A 16,962-nucleotide genomic window follows, 5' to 3' on the forward strand; every position below is an offset into this window, starting at 1 on the left:
TTCCTTTATTTTAAATTAACTTTATTATCTCTCATGACTCATCTCATTTTTTTAGCTATTATACATAACAAACTTACAATATTTATTCAACATGCCCAACTAAATTATCATTGTTTCGGTTCTAAATATTTAAGAAAAAAATTGTTCTTCCTACCCAGAAAATCATAACCATACACCAATACTACTCAACTATCGAATATCATGATCAAAGACTGTACTGTTAAAAGTATTATGGTCTTTCTTGATAAAAAATCTCTTGATTTCATAACAAGAGAAAAAAATCCAGGAAACAAAAATCATTCTTAACTTTCTACTTTTCACAAGTGTGGATTAATTTATTCATTTTTCCACATACATCGATAGGTTTTCTGGGTTTTTTGGGCGAGAATGAAGAACAAAAATGGTTAGTTTTGTTTAAACATAAATGAGAGCTAAAAAAAATGGGAGGTGACATAGTAAAGTAAATTTAAAATAGAAAAAAAATACGGAAGATGTTTTTAATAAAAATAGATTATATAGTTAACTAGGATAGTTAGAGGTGGGTTAGTTTTTTAAATTATTTCTATATTAGGATTCTGCAAAGCTGCACTCTATAAAAAAGTTCTTATTTTTTTTATAAAGAATGACATATTATTATTAATAATTTAATTTGTGACCAAGTATTCTAACTACGATCAATCTCCAATAATTTTCGGATATAATTTTTATCCTTTGAATAAAGTAAAAATTATTGATATTATCGATAATATTTTTCATAATTCAACTATAATATACCGGGGCGAGTAATTAAAGTGTGCATGGAAATGTCGCATACATACATCCGACGTCTGAAGGCGATAAAGATGACGAACAAGGACATTACACGATGAAAGCATAAAATCCATAAAATAAACTAACATCTCTTTCTCTTGTTTTGATCTAAAGCTAGATTCCAGCTTCGTACATATCGTTAATAATAAGATTATAAGAAATTTCGAGCTTTACTTTACGTATGATCTGACAAAATCGAGGTAAAAAAATGTTGAATCGGATTTGAATTAGCTATCTCCAAAAGGTAATCTAATTTAACTTACATATACTGTCTCCACCGCTTTACATATCAGTAAAGATTGCAATATTAGAATTAGGGGCCGTTTGTATTTACTTTTCGAATCTACTTTTGCTTTTATTTAGAGGGACAGATGCGTTTTGACCCGTTTGGATGCTAAAAAAATCACCCACTTTTGTGTAAAGCCCATTTTCAAAACGGGGATTTTGAGAATTTAGCAGGATTACTTTCAAAAATTGGCTTTTACGCGAAGGAGTTTTCTTAAACGCAATATAAAATAATAGACAGAAATATCCTATGTTTTTTAAGAGTTGAGTCCATTTTATCCTTCCATGTCATGACATTCACGTTTCACGCTACAATGAAAATATAAAGATAAACACGTGATTTTTGCTGCCTTTTCTAGGAGAGACAAGCAAAATATTTATAGTTGACTCGAATCATCACGAAAATAATAATTTTAATTTTTAAAAATATGATCTATTTAAATTTTAAATCAATTTAATTCATTATATAAAATTGAACCAAATTAATCCATTCAACCATCAGTTGATACATGAATTTAATCCATTTTTATAAATATTATCAATTGATCTTTGACCTATTTTTATAAAAAAAAATTAAAAAAATATATTGCATTATATGAACATAAATTTTTTATTAAAATGAATTATTTTATAAAACTAAAAGGATGTGAATGCTCTAATAGTGGACTCTCAAATCATAAAAATTTATAAATTCAAAAAAGTTGTGAACGTTAAATTATGGATTTCTTCATTAATTTTAAGGAGGATTGAATTATTTAATTATGATCGAATTTAAATAATAATTTAAGTATTTATTATTTTTTTATTAAATTTGGAAATAAATTTTTACTATTTTTTTTATTTGATAAATTTGATTATTAATTTTACTTAATGTTTGATTATTTTGCATATTAAACTTTTCAAATGATAATCGTTAATTTAAATTTATATTTAATAAAAAATATATTTTAATATTGATAGATTTGAACAAAAAATGAAATATAAGTAAAAACCTATCAAATCATCCATTAACTTATTATTCAATTAGGATTGAAATTTTCGATTTAATGATCCATTAATATTTCACCTAATTCAAATTATAACTATTAAATATACAAATCCAAGTCCACCTATTTGTCATCTCTTTTCTCTAGAAAGCAAAACTCCGAAACATCAATTTCTTTTTAGAACTAGAGCTCGATAGCTCACCAATTCTTCAAAGAGAATCTGTCTTTGAATTTTCCAGGTATGGAATATCCTTCACTGTTATTTGCTAGATTTGTCTATCCTTTTCTGAATGCTAACAGATTGAAAATTAGGTTTTTTTTGGTCATTGGATTTGTTGCGAAATTGTGCCATGTCAAGGTGTTAGATCCTTCTAATAGCAACCAATTAATGAGCTATGATGTCTGAACTGATCATTTGAAACATCAAATATTGATTCAATTTGCAGATCATCTCAGTTTTCCATCGGCAGAATGCTTCAATTATGTTCTCAATGTTTTGAACGGTGATTCAGCTGATGAGAAAATTTGAAATTCAAAAACCAATTGCCGACCAGGATAGGTACACTAACTTTCTTTCAATATATTTCTTTTAATATAATTCATTTTTCTTGTATATTTTCCTTTTACGAATTTTTTTTTATGAAATCTTGTGTTTGGTATTTGGGTTTCACTTGCTGCTGTATGTTTTGCACTAATGGATTTGTTGTATCACTTGATTTTCTTTTATATGCTGCTAATACTAAAATCTATGTGTACTGTTATTGGTCTATGTGAGCTCTTTTGTCACTCCTTTCATTGCTCAATGCTATCTATTATATTTGCTAATATTGTTTTGGGGTTAGCTGCCCAGCCTGCATAGCGTTGTATGTAATGTACGACTTATATACTACTGCTTTGTTCCTTCGCAAACGAGGTATGATTCTAGTTAACTGATGCTATGTTTGTATGGATGATGAGGATACGGCGCTACATGTTCTGAAAAATTGTTGTTGGGCTAAGCGAGTTTGGTATGCTGTTGGTTTGCCTATGATTGCGGACAGTAATGCTTTAACAGTTGAGAGCTGGACTGATGAGATTTAAGGCTTGACAGATGTTCTTATTGTGCGAGCTTGTGTTTCCCTTATGGAGATATGGAATAATCGAAATATGTGTTATTTTGAAGGGAAATGTGTAGCTGTGATGCCAATAGTGTTTAAAGTGCATGCTATCTGTCAGCGGGCTGCTTTTTCCGAGTACTTCAGGAGTGGTGACGAGCTTAAGCAGGGATGCTAGGTGCATTCCGCCGGTGGGGGAGCAAAGAAAGGTTAATTGTGATGCAAGCTTTCGAAGTAAAAGTAGAAGTAAAGGTTAAATGTGATGCAAAGTTACTTTTCAAATGCTTTGAATGAAATCTACTTTTATCAAAAATCATAAAAAGTAAAAGTAAATCCAAACTCACTTTAGCCATCTCCAAAAGATGATCTAATTTGTGTCGATGGGGGGCCAATAGTATACTTTGGGCTTTGGCCCATTGGAAAATGAAAAGGCCCATTAGAAAATGACTCATGAAAGGCAAATTTAACACTTTCAATGGGCTATATAACGAATTATTTTAGCCTTTGTTTTAGGCGGGAATCGAAAACTAGAACACGAATAATCTACACCAAATTCAAACTGTGACTGTAACAACGAATTGCAGAAGCTTATCGAAGCCATCAAACTAAGTGAGAGAGAGAGAGAGAGAAGGCGTGGAGATATGGATAGAGAAATCTCAAATAAGGAATTGCAGAAGCTACTCGACGCCATCAAATCTTCAGATGTAAGCTTTCGTTGCCGTTTTCATTAGTTTGTTTCGTTTTTCTTTGTTCATTAAACTATTTTTGTCAAGTACGTTTGATTCTCGAAAAACGACAAGTAATTAGGGACGGAGTTAGTATTAAAGATTCTCGAAATTCCAAAATGAAACTGGTAGATGGTCAAAGACGTCCTAATTCGTTGATTGGATCAAGTGGTCACTGTATCCCTAGAGACTAATTCGCTTCTGCAGTTTCTTATTCTTGCTTTTTTCATCGAAGAGACAATGAAGAATGAAATTTTTTCCCACTAGAAGCAATGAATTAAAATTGTTTGTTTTTGATAAGGAGCTTCCCGTGAAGCCATTTGAATTGCATTATGGTTTAGATTTTTTTCCTCCCAAACAAAAGTCGTGACAATTAATAATCTGACTTTTGATTTTGTTTTTTGACAGGTGGTGGAGAGCCGAGTTCAGCTGCTTATTAAAGTTGGAGATTTAGATTTATCTGAGAAATCTGATGTTCTTTCACTCATTCAGTGCCTAAAAGTATCTTGCCTGTGTTTTCGTTTTAAGTTTTTTTCTTAGTCAAGCAATTATCTGTATGCCCAATTCGTTTTGCAATTCAACCTGTGCTGTTGTTAAATATTCAGTTAGTGCACTGCTAGTTAGTACATAGGTATATCATCATGCCTCAATGGAATTATTCTTGTTTCTTCAATTGACATTAACAGCCTTTTCATTTTCTCTAATTGTTTGTTGTGAAAATGATCATTGGGTCAAGCAACTTTACAAATAACCCACGTGGTTAGTTACTATCCAATCACCGATCTTAATAACTTGCACTTGCAGACCTCTTTGTGACATCCATAAAAAGTCTACTACCTTAACCTTAACTAGATTTTTTGGGAAGACTTCACTTGCTTAGATATATCTCAGTGCATGTTGAACCAGACTATTTTGCATGTGGTCGAAAAATATCTGGAGTCTCACTTTTCCCAATGTTTAGTACCAATTCTTGAGCTTGGAACAAAGGTAAGTACACTGACATCTATTATTCAATATTTGTTCTTCAAAGCGCTTTATTTTAATTTACGGAGCTATGTTAGGCAAGTATATGGTGTGGAAAGCATCTCAAGATGACTGTAATGTCAACAGAGGAATCGCAAGAAGAGAAGCATTCCAACCTCTTCTTCCAGGTAGATTTAAGCTCCAGCCTCTCTTGATCTACTGCATTTCTGTTACATTGTACATTTGTCTCCCATGTTTATATTGTATGGTCTATCAGTGGTTCAAACTAGTCTCAACTCCTGAAATAAAAGTATAAATGCCACACAGTTGACTAATTTATATTTCATATGGTTTGTGCCATTTCTTCACTTTAATCTGAGAAGTGAGAGTGGTCAATGTAGGGTCTCTTTCATCTGTAGATCACTGTCAATATACTAGGAAATTGGAAAAACATGCAATGCCAACATTTTATACGCAATATGGTTTACATTTCACTTGAAGTATATAAAATGGTATGATGGGGACAAGTTACATAAATAGGGTGTACTAAGAAGTACTAATACTTGAGTGCTTGTTCAAGTATCTTGCTTCAACCATATAATTGTTTCCTTGCCATGAAGACCTGCTTTTTCAATATCATTGGTCTTGCTATTCTCTTCAATAATTTAGCCTCAACGTACTTTCCCCATTGTGTTTTGCAATTCCTGCTATGTTTAACTATGCTGAATTCTAGTTATGCTTTCTCATATTATACTGACACACGGAGCCCCAATTCTGCAGTTACTTTTGGAATATTTTGGCTTCTGCAAGGCTTGTTTTTCAGCTCTTACAAGTTACCCTCTTTCCTCTGATGAGGCAACAGAAACTATTGTTGAGAAATTTCTGTCAGAGCAGCTGAATTTAACCCGGAAAGCAATTTCAGAGAGTAAGGTAAGTAGCTATTTCTATCCCAATTGTCGGAATATTTATTCTAAGCTGCTCTGCTTACTAAATATTTGGTTTTATCCACCACATACATTCGTCAAGTGAGGTACAAAAGTGATGAAGAAACGGCTTGGTTGATTCTGGAGGATGTCTATTGTTTTCCATAATAGGGTTGCTTATTTTTGTATTAGTTAGAGAACTTGGTTCCAGCTCTATATCTTGAGCAAAAGGTTCTTTTCCCCGAACCCCATCTAATTTAGGGTTGTTCATATTCGTTTGTTTAAAGGTACTGACTACTGAGTGATTGCAATGGCTAATGCTTGTTTTTCCTGTCAGTTTCTTAGTTCTGTGAAATCATGTTTTTATCTATAGCCAACAAAACTCTTTTGGTTGAAGAAACCATTTCTCGTTCAGAATTGACACTCCTCACGTGATATGAATTAGGTTATGTTGCTAACAGGATTTCTCTGTTTTATTTCAAGCAGAGAATAAATTCATCTGGCCCAGAAGTTATCAAGTGTGCACAGTCGGTTATCGAGTCCGTGACACATTTATGTGAAGTATATTCACAAGCTGTCAAATGGGAATTTTCTGATGCCAGAGCTGAGGCAAATAAAAGTGCCATAGTCTTGAAAGAGACGACTATTTTGAATAATGCAGCAAAAGTAACAAAATGTGCCATAGAAAGACTTTGTGAGATAGGAATCCTTGCAGCCAGTGATGGTGGGAGTCTGGTAACAATTCTTAATGTCTCTTGGAAAGGTGTAGTAGTATTGCTTCAGCTTTGCAAGGGTGCATTAGCAGAAAGGGTGAATATAAGTGCTATTGTTATGAGTCTAGTTTCACTTGTCAACCAGTCTCTCAAATGCACAGCTGAAGCTTGGTCTATGCTGAAGGAGTCCATTTCTGTGGCAGAAGCAAGAAAAACGTTTCTTCCAGTTAAATTTTACCTCATGAATGCAGCCAAAATATGTTCCATGTATCCTTGCGAAGTGTATCCAGTTTACAAGGAAATATCAGGCTGTGTTCTGATGATTTTGACATTGATAATATCAATGTGTCAGGTTAAACATTTGCAAGTTGCCAGCGAGTTATCGATGGACCTTTTGGAGAAAACATGTTTGGATTTGATTACTTCTTTCTATAATTCTTCTCAGCGGAAGGAGGAGCTCAAAATCGATGTGCTAGAGTGGTTATTCGGCGATGAGTGTCATGCAACTTCGATCCAAGCAGAAACAAGCAGTAATTTTTTGACTGCTTCAATGGTTGAGATAGTTTCGGTAAGCAATGAAACTATGCCAGCAGCACGATTATGCTTGCTTGGTCGGGTGTCTTTATTTCTTAGTTTAATGAGATATTCCCTTGGTGTTGAAGAAGATGTAAAAATTTTGATCGCTCGAAAGCTTGGTTGGTTTTTGGATATATTAATTAATGAAGATGTATATTCCTCTGTCCTTACTCTGCAAATTCCTCAGACATATGGTTCTGGCAAAAATATGGAATTAATTTGCGAGCCCATGTTTCAAGCCATCTTACATGCCCTGAAAACCTTCATGGTTGTGGTATCTTCAGGCATTGTCTGGGCAGAAGTGGAAACTTTCCTTCTTCAGAATTTCTTCCATCCCCACTTTATGAGCCGGGAGATCATAATGGAACTTTGGTGCTTTTTAGTGCAGTATGCTGAGGAAGATTTGGTGCATGATATGATTGTTAAATTCTGTGAGTTAATGAAGTCTGTTGGTTCTCCAGAATCGGTTCTCATTCCTTGCTCAGCTCTCAGGAAACTAGCAAGATCAATTTGTTTGATTCTTACCAGTTGTATCCCAACTATAGTAGATTGGGTTTATAATTCTTTAAGTCGAGATAACACATCATCTATTGTGTACGTGGCTTTAGTGTTGGAAGGCTTTCCTCTGAATTTATTGTCAGATAATTTGAAAAGTACCGTCAGACAGAAAACCATCACTGATTATTATGGCTTCATAGAAAGCTTCAAAGAGAAAATGTCAGATACTTCCGTTTCAGGCGTATTTGGGCTTCCTGTCTTCGCTCTATCTTCCTCTTTGCAGTCGGGGTAAGTTTTCATTAATTTCTTTACATTTAAAATGCATGATATTTTAGTTGAGACGAAATCAGCAATCTGAGGTCTCATAATTTTGCTGAAAGAAACTTCTGCTTCCCCGTGCTCCCCATGTTTACTTCTGAGTTGGTATTTGAAAATTTCCTTGCCTAACATGTTTATTATCATTTGGACCACAGTTTTTCAAATAATTCTCGTCTCTTGAAACAGCTCATAATTTCTCATACATAACCGATTGAATGGAGTTTTATGTGTTTTTAGTCAGGTCAGCATATCTGATGTAGACATGAAGACTCTAAAACTTTTGGTTGCTATTAGTCAGAAGTACAAAAGTGCCATGGACAAGCAGATGAAGGCTCATTGCTCTAAACTTCTAAGTGAAACATTTGGCATCATCTCAAATTTAAAACATCTTTATTCGTCTGATGAGATGGAGGGAGTCATTTCGGAGATTCGGAACCTATTTATTTCAGGGCCTGAAGCTTCAGAAACTGAGTTATCTGAGTGCAAACCAGAATTGGCTGTTTTCGTGGCAGGACTCGGCCACATGTCTATGTCAGAAGGAGACGACTGTGCAAAGAGCACCAATGTTTGTGATTTATATCATTCTCTTTTGAGAGAGCATCACTGGGCATTGGTTCATCTGGCAATAGCAGCTTTTGGGTATTTCGCTGCACACACAGATTGCAATCAGCTATGGAAATTCGTGCCACAGAACGCCGCTCTTTCGTATGATATCGAGACTGGGAAAGAAGCTGACGAGGCACAATTCATGTCTGAGTTGAAGGTTCTTCTCGAGAAAGAAATGGCTCTACTTTCTGTTACTCCAACCAGTGACCAACTTGGCTTGCTTGTAAAGGAAGGCACGCTTCTGAAAGAAATAGTCCAAAAGAATTCGGAGTCTATAAAGCGAAAGAGGGTCGAAGTTACTTGTAAGAGGATGGATATTGAGAAACCGATGAAGAGGAGGAAGCTTCCAGATGAAATAAACAAGGGAATGGAGTTGTTGCAAAGTGGTTTGAAGATGATTGGCAATGGCCTTTCGCAGTGGGAATCAGATTGCGTTGACTTTCCTCAACTCCAGGAGTTCTCGGCTAAATTCTCTTGCCTTGACAACACAATTTCTCAATTGGTAGGCCTCACAGATGATGGTCAAGGTTAGATAAATACTATGTAGTAGATGATTGTAGGACAATAGGTTTGCCTTATAGGTGGCCACTTTCCATGGAAATGGAATTATCGCCCTTGTGGTAGAGTTTTCATAACTATATCTAAAATGGAAATAATTATATTTGGATATTGTTATCGTGGTATTTTTCTGAAGTATATCGTTAACTTGTTGGATAGTACCATCTGAGTATAAACTCATGAATTGGCCCCTACCATTTGCATATTCCGCTTCAAAAGACCCTACCGTTATCTTTCAATCATCGTCAACTGTAATGTTTGATTGGTTAGTTATGCTGTGTGGTAATTGATTTAACGGCATGATGGAAAAATTAAACGTTACGGTTAATGTTGATAGTAAGATAATGGTAAGGTCTTTTGAGGCGGAATATGTGAATGTCGGGGTGCAATTCATGCTTTTACCCATCCCCAAACGGCCAAACAGAACCATGGCAAGTTGGCAACTTGTGGCCATTGGTCTTGTGAAAAAAGGAAAAAGAAAAACTTGTGGTCTTTCGTTAATTTAACTGAACAGTAAAGATTTGAGCGTCTTCGAGTTTAGAAGTCCAATACTTTCCTATATAAAGAACAACAAAGATCGACTCTCTTTTGTTGGAAAACAAAATCAGGTACGTAGTAGGTAGCTTTGTGAACCTTGCTACAAACATTTTCTCTTGTCAAATTACATTTCTGAAAGCAAAATAAGCAACTAATTACGTTTTACTATTCCACTACCAAAAGAGAAGATGGCTTGCAGAGGAGCTAACATGAAGAATTTCTCCAAAACCCTAATGATAATTCTCAGCCTTTGTTTCATCATCTTCCTTTCCTCGACTCTCCGGGAAGAGCACTTCTCGGAGATAGAATACGAGGTTCGAGTGATCAATGGATTCACTAACAATTCCTCCTTGCCTCTGGTGATCTGGTGCATATCACAAGACATGGATCTCGGCGGGAGAGCTCTCCAAGAACGCGACGATTACAGTTGGAATCTCAAAGCTAGCTTATGGGGACTTTATCATTACCAGTGTACGATGAAATGGGACGACAAGAGGAAAAGATTTGATGCCTTTAAGTTTCCTAGAGATTTTCATCGGTGCGGTCCGCTTAGGAAATGTTCTTGGTTGGTCAGGGAAGATGGATTTTACTTTAGCAATGATAATGTTTTCTGGAAGAAAGATTTCTCTTGGTCCTGATCAATGAATATTTTTTTGAGATATGGTATTACTAGTATATGTTCTATTTCTGCTTCTACGAGTTTTCATGACTTACAAACGAGGGATTGCCATGTTAGGAGAAATTAATCTATTCTCTTCATATTAAAAAAAGTTCTTTTTTTCTTGAGACATGACCTAAAACTTTGATTATTATCACAAGCAAGGGTAATAATAGTACATCGCTATTCCGACGACAAGCTCCGATCAATATATCATGACTCATGAGCAAGTCATGTTGGTCACGTACAGATCATATATGCATACATCGTTGCCGAACTCATCATACTATATATGATTTCAATCAAACTTTTGATCTACTTACGTATTCTCCATGCCGACACATTACTTCGTTTCCACTGACGAAACAACCCCTAAAATTAAATTTCTAAGAATTAGAATTGGAAATGTATCATAAATTATGTCCAAAATAGTCAGATAAAAAAAAAACCTTGAGTTACTCGCAACCTCATTGAGATAACTAATGCCTCGTGTATATAATTATTAATTATTATAAATATTCCGAATAATAACTTTCTCAATAAATAAATTAATATGTACATATTAGAGTTTAAATCTTGTATTATTGATTCTAAAATTTAGTTTTTAGTTTAATGATCATACCAAATACAACTTATTCGTTAGTTTTTTTTTATTGCATTATAATTTTGTGCTGACTACATGACTCGAACCTCTCACCTTACGAATGAACGAAGATGTTCATCAATTGGACCACGTCCCTGTGTAGCTTATTCACTGTCGGGTTGCAAACTATATATAAATGTATGGACTTAAAAAAAAAAAACTATATAAATATATCGCTTTTGTAGTAATAATTAATCTCTCGACTATGCAAATATTTTGGGGGTGGAGGGGACAAACGTCCTATACGTATAAGCATACTCAATAGTGGTAGTCAATTGATTGAACAAAAATTAACAATGACTGATCAGTGATCGCACTATTCAAACCATGAAAACGATTAATCAACATAGATATATCGTTGCTTCATTTCTTGAATAGCACAACCCTAAAAGGCATTATCTATGTCTATCAATATACAAATATAATTATATCAATAAAAAAATTAGTTCAAATGCCTTCTATCAACTCAATCAGTAGAGTTTAATTCAAATCATGTACGTGATCTCGGCTTTCCTCCTTTCTTTGTAAATTTGTCTTAATAATTGAGTGATGGAAGATGCTTTCGATAATATGAACGATTTTAACCTAATTTGAAGACTGGTAATTTTAATTTTCGAAATTATTCGCATTTAATATGATTAAGAACTTTTCTATTTTATCCAAAAAAAATATGTATAAATATGACAACTTATCGCTAAATATTTCTTATTTTTTTAATAAAACTCGCCCAAAAATTGGATTGATAAATTCATACCTTTCGTAATCAATCACTTATAATGAAAAATATTATACTACCACTCAAATTTTATATATCTAAAGCAAACTCGATATAGACATTACATATATATGAATATCCCCATCTCAATTGCCTTTGAAAGATGGGACAAAGCGTGCCTCGAATTAATATTACTAGTAGTTTTTTTCTAGTTCATCATGTAGGATTTTTATCTCTATACTATTCTTCCTGTAAATATTGCTGTGGAAAATTACAACACATCAATCAATGATGAATTGATGATATTATCTCTATAAATTAATCCACATCATCGATTAATGATTTTATCTCTATTCTATTATTCTTGTATATCTTTATAGTTTTTAGAAAATTACAAGTGGAAAGTTTTAACCACGTCATCAATTAATCTTTCAACTCACACTTAAGCGTCGATTGTTCATACATCTCCTCTCCCAGTCTCGCTTTCTCTATCGAGACAAGTCTCTTTCGGCTTTCCTCTCTCAGCCTTGGGGGTGCTGTTGAGCGGAGGTTGTAGTTGCGATCGGCATGAAGACGGTAACCTCAATAAGACTAGAACCCGATAAGTCCAATTATAAGACTACAACTCGATAAGTCCAACAAGACTTTAACTAGGAAAAAAGAATCGGTTATAATCCCAACAAGCTTAGAACTCGGAAACAACTCGATAGGCCAACAACACTACAACTCGGTCGTAATCTCAACAAGCCTACAACACGAAAAGGATTAACTCCCGTTAATGTTGTTGTTTTAGAATTAACACTGTTAACTCTCTGTTAATGGAAAATAATGTCCACGTGTCACCATGAAAAAAGTCACAGAACAATTTCAGGGCCCAAATGTCAGAAACCCATTTTTTCTAAATATCCAAATAACAGCGTAGTAAAAGGTGGGCTGATTTTAATTTTAAAACAGGCTCAATTATCTTATTTTACCCAAACAATCTTGGGCTATATCATGCTTTGATTGAACGTGGGCCTGGTCTATTTATCAACCAAGGTATTGATTGATCGGTCAATTGAATTACATAAAATGAGTCTAATCATTTTCGCATCTATGCAAAATCGATTCTGTGACAACATGATTTTCAGGATTAAACAAACTCCGATAATCATTTGGCTAACGAATCTTAATTTAACCAAGTTAAAATTATATACAGTACAAACAAACAAAACAATAATATGAGATGACGAAACCAAGAAAAAAAAAAGGAAAAAAGCCAAAACCTAAATAAATGAAACGTGGAAACGGAGATATTAGCTTTCGTCTCCTGAATTTGTTGCTAGAAAAACGCCTTGATGTCGGGGATTTTGTTTGTGGAAGCTGTAACTACTACTCCTCTCCCTCCGTTTGTCGGTGAGTATACGTTTTTTATATGTTTCGTATAATTTAGATTAAAATATATTATATTTTATGTTTTTTTATTTTATTTTATATATTAATATTTTAAAAAATATATATTGAGATGAAGAATGTATTTTCAAAGTTTCGGATCCATCAAGTAGTGTTGCTATAAGACTTTTACTGATAAGCCACGTGCTCTGTCGTGTTCATTATTTTTTTTTTTTGGTAAAGAATTAAAAAATATATATTTATATATTTACTAGTTTCCTTACGTTTTCTTTTAAAACTTTTTTTTTGAATATTTCTTTTTAAACTTTTTAGAAATGTAATCCACTATACAATAGAATGATAGACATGTTAGCCCTACACACAAAGCAAAATATTTGATTTATTTTTCAAGAATATTTTTTTATATATATTTGGTTAGAGATTTATTTTCCAAGATTGAGTAAATTAAAACAATATATAATCATCAGTATTTGGTAACGTGGGTTCCGGTACCTCATCCACAACCCCCGAATAGTGAAATTATTGTAATTTGTATGATTGATGTATCCACCAAACTATTTGTTGATTGCATGGTGAAAAAGTTTTTTTAAAAAAAAAAAAAAGAAAAAGAAAAGAAAGAGAAGAAAATGACGATGAACTTTATTAAATATAAACTTTTTTTAGATTCATTAAATATAAATTTCATATTATGATGAAAAAAACAATAAAAAATCTGAAATCAAGCTAACAGTAACAGATAAAATAGATGAGATGTGTGATATGATACACCATGACTCCATATGGATACGTTTGTTATTATCTTTTGTCTGTCGGCTTCTGCTTGCTAGTATAATACTCAAATACAGTATTAAATTAGGAAAAATGTCTCAATGATCATAAGCTATACTCTTAAAAAGGAAACGAAATTCTATATTTTATTCATAAATTAAAAAGAAAAATAGATTTAAGAATTTATCGGAATGTTTACTTAAATATGGATTACGATTCGAACCTTGAGCAGGACAAATCAAAGCCATCTTATTTAGACATTAAAGGGTAAAATTATCACGTACTTAGAGTACATGCGGCACTCGGCCTGCCGACATCCTGTCATCTTGAGGTTCGATCCCGTCCCAGCCTATTTGGAGTCTTGCCATGCCGACTGGTTTCGCCCTGCCTTGGGCTCATCAGGGAGGCGGCTCCAACCCCCGACCAATTTGTGCAGGAATGACCTCATCCCTCCATCCGAGTCAAGTCTCCCGACTAAGACAAGCCACTCGCCTCCCGAGCTGGCATGCCTGACCTTCCGAGGGAACGAGGCATCTCGTTCCTGCACATCTAGGTTCTCCACTGAAGCGCTTCCCTCCAATCTTTACGGCCCCATCTTCCTAGCAAGTTGGCACGTCGTCGACTTGAATAATCGAGACGTGACAAAACGTTGTTTTCATGACTTAAACTAGTGACTTTTAGATCATAAAAGAACAATCTTAATCGATTACGTCAAAATTTCTCATCTTGTTTAGACATTAGGTTAAAATAAATTAGATTTTTCAATACCTAAATGTCTAAAAGTTCGATGCAAAACTTAAAAAAAGAGAGAGAAAAAAGTTCGGTGCAAAACATGATAGAAAATACTATAAATCATTCTAAAAACATTAAAAAGATGTTTCCCAATCAAAGTCATATTCTATATTTTTTATGGGCTTATAAAAAGCAAGAATCAAGAAAACCATACAGATATTTCTTCTAACAAAAACAATGTCAAATTATAATTCAGTCCTAACCCTCTCTCTTATAATTTTCTCTTTAACCATTATTAACACAGCTGAGGGGAAGAAAAACTCAACTGATAATTCAATCTCCGTTCACATAATCAACGCCTTACCGGAGAATTCCGAACCGATGAAAATCCGTTGCACTTCAAACAAAGGTCATCTGAATCTTGGAGTGCATTCACTCAACGAAGGAGAAGATTATAAATGGAGTATCAACGAACAAGATGGGAATTTGTATTATTGTGAAGCTATTTGGAAAAGATTTATGGCTTCTTGGCATGCTTTTCAGCGTGGGAGAGATTTTAGGCATAAGGATGTGTTCTGGAAGGTAAAACCTAATGGTTTCTTTCTTAGTTGGGATAATAATAATATTACTTCTAATAATTGGGTCAGGAAATCTCAATGGGAGAATGAGTGAGTTAGGTTTTTCTAATTAACGATCGAACTAATAAAATAGTTAATCCCTATCAGAATTGATTAAATATATATTCATATAAATAATATATATTTTGATATGAAGGTAGTAAATTTATAACTTTGTTAATGGTTATTTTTAGGATCGATATTGTCTGAATTAACTAACGAAATTAAACCAGATTTAAACTACAATATTGGATTGGTTTATCTCCAATAATGTTTGTGTATTAGCTCATTTTTTTTTGACGTTGTGTATTAGCTCATTATTTTTATATTTTTCCAAAATCGTATAATTCCGTACGTCGTGTAAACTTCTACTTGTTTTCAATTGTTCATAATGAAAGTATCTCAATTACTGACTCGCATAATCCATCACATCGGAGACAGAAAATGTATGCCTCGTCTAACGCTTGGGTCCATAAACTAACAAAAATCACACACGGCGACTTAAACTATGGTTGATTTAACATTTGCTAAACTTTATTAATTAATCTAGATTATTAATTTATCGAGATACAACACTACCAACAATAATAAGCCTCAACTTTTATATGGGATCGACTATATGAATCATCAATTTTTAAGCATTATGACTATGTATAATTATTAATTTATCGAGATATGATTACTTTTAAAATAATATTTTGAGAACGAAAAAATTATTAATTCAACGAGATTATTAATTATCGAATATTATATTATCGAGGTTCGACTGTTTTTTTTTTTCCGGACCGGAGGATTGAGGAAGGAGATGAAGTTCAATATCTAGAGTTCTTTTTTTTACATTTTGATTCCTGAAATTCTGTTTGTTAGGTAAGCGGGTCCCTATCTTTGCCATCTCAGCGAGCATCTGGTAGTTAACGGCATCGTCACTACCACGTAAGCTGGAAATAACGACGTCATAACGAAATGGACCCAAATGGTAAACGGACCGTGTGTGATGTTTGTTAATTTGTCGATAGAGCCATAGTTTAAGGGTTCAAGTGTAACTTCCTTAGTAAAGTGGTAAATCAGGAAGTTATGGGCCCAATGGCTAAAAGTAAAGCCTACGAATGTAGCATTCTTGGCCCATTGTTGGCTGCCACATATGTGGTGGGCTAAGCCCAAAATATTATTTCAAAGATGGGATATATCTTAGACTATATATAACTTCTAGTGAGAGTGTACTAAGATAGAAATTCAGAAAAGCTAATTTTTATTTAGTTTTTCTAGTAATTAGGAATGGAAATTGAGGAGGATTTCTATGAATGTAGGATAGATTTTATGGAATATGTTATTTTCTTTCTTTTTAATGAGTTATTTCCTATATATAGTTTATACATATCATAATTCATACATATACACTATATACTATTATTCTTATGAGATAATCCGAGATAAATGATGAAAATCTGCTACTGCTGACTGCTGAGCTGTCGTTATTATTTAGAACCAAAATTATAAATTCAATTTAAGTTATTTAAAATTTTAACACACCAAAAATGACCATATATACCCATTTTTTCCTCAATTACCTTTCCATATTTTTTTCCCATTATCTTATATAATAGAGAGAAATTTTTCAATTTGTTCCAATTATAATTTAATTGAAAATTTTATTGTCAAATTAATATCCGACACATGGCGTTTTAATTAGAAATTAAGTTTTTGAGTTTAATTAGGAATCAAATTATAATTTTAAGTAAATACTTTTTTTTCCTATTCTAATTAAAAAATCAAATCCCACAATAAAATAATAATTCCTAATAAAATTCTACCAATTACTTATTTCTAATCATATATCAATTACTT

At 33.4% G+C, this 16,962-nt stretch overlaps 1 protein-coding gene across 1 annotated transcript; it reads left to right on the forward strand.

Moving 5' to 3' along the window:
- The first annotated feature begins 4,764 nt into the window (after window positions 1-4,764).
- LOC139881574 (uncharacterized) lies at window positions 4,765-16,032 on the forward strand. Its single transcript, XM_071866022.1, has 8 exons — window positions 4,765-4,887; window positions 4,962-5,051; window positions 5,644-5,793; window positions 6,273-7,861; window positions 8,129-9,024; window positions 9,215-9,337; window positions 14,805-15,082; window positions 15,985-16,032. The coding sequence occupies exons 1-8, from the start codon at window positions 4,795-4,797 to the stop codon at window positions 16,030-16,032; spliced, it is 3,267 nt and encodes a 1,088-aa protein (XP_071722123.1). The 5' UTR covers window positions 4,765-4,794.
- Window positions 16,033-16,962: the final 930 nt, after the last annotated feature.

This window comes from Rutidosis leptorrhynchoides, unplaced genomic scaffold (assembly GCF_046630445.1).
Source record: "Rutidosis leptorrhynchoides isolate AG116_Rl617_1_P2 unplaced genomic scaffold, CSIRO_AGI_Rlap_v1 contig172, whole genome shotgun sequence".
Classification (NCBI taxonomy): Eukaryota; Viridiplantae; Streptophyta; class Magnoliopsida; order Asterales; family Asteraceae; genus Rutidosis; species Rutidosis leptorrhynchoides.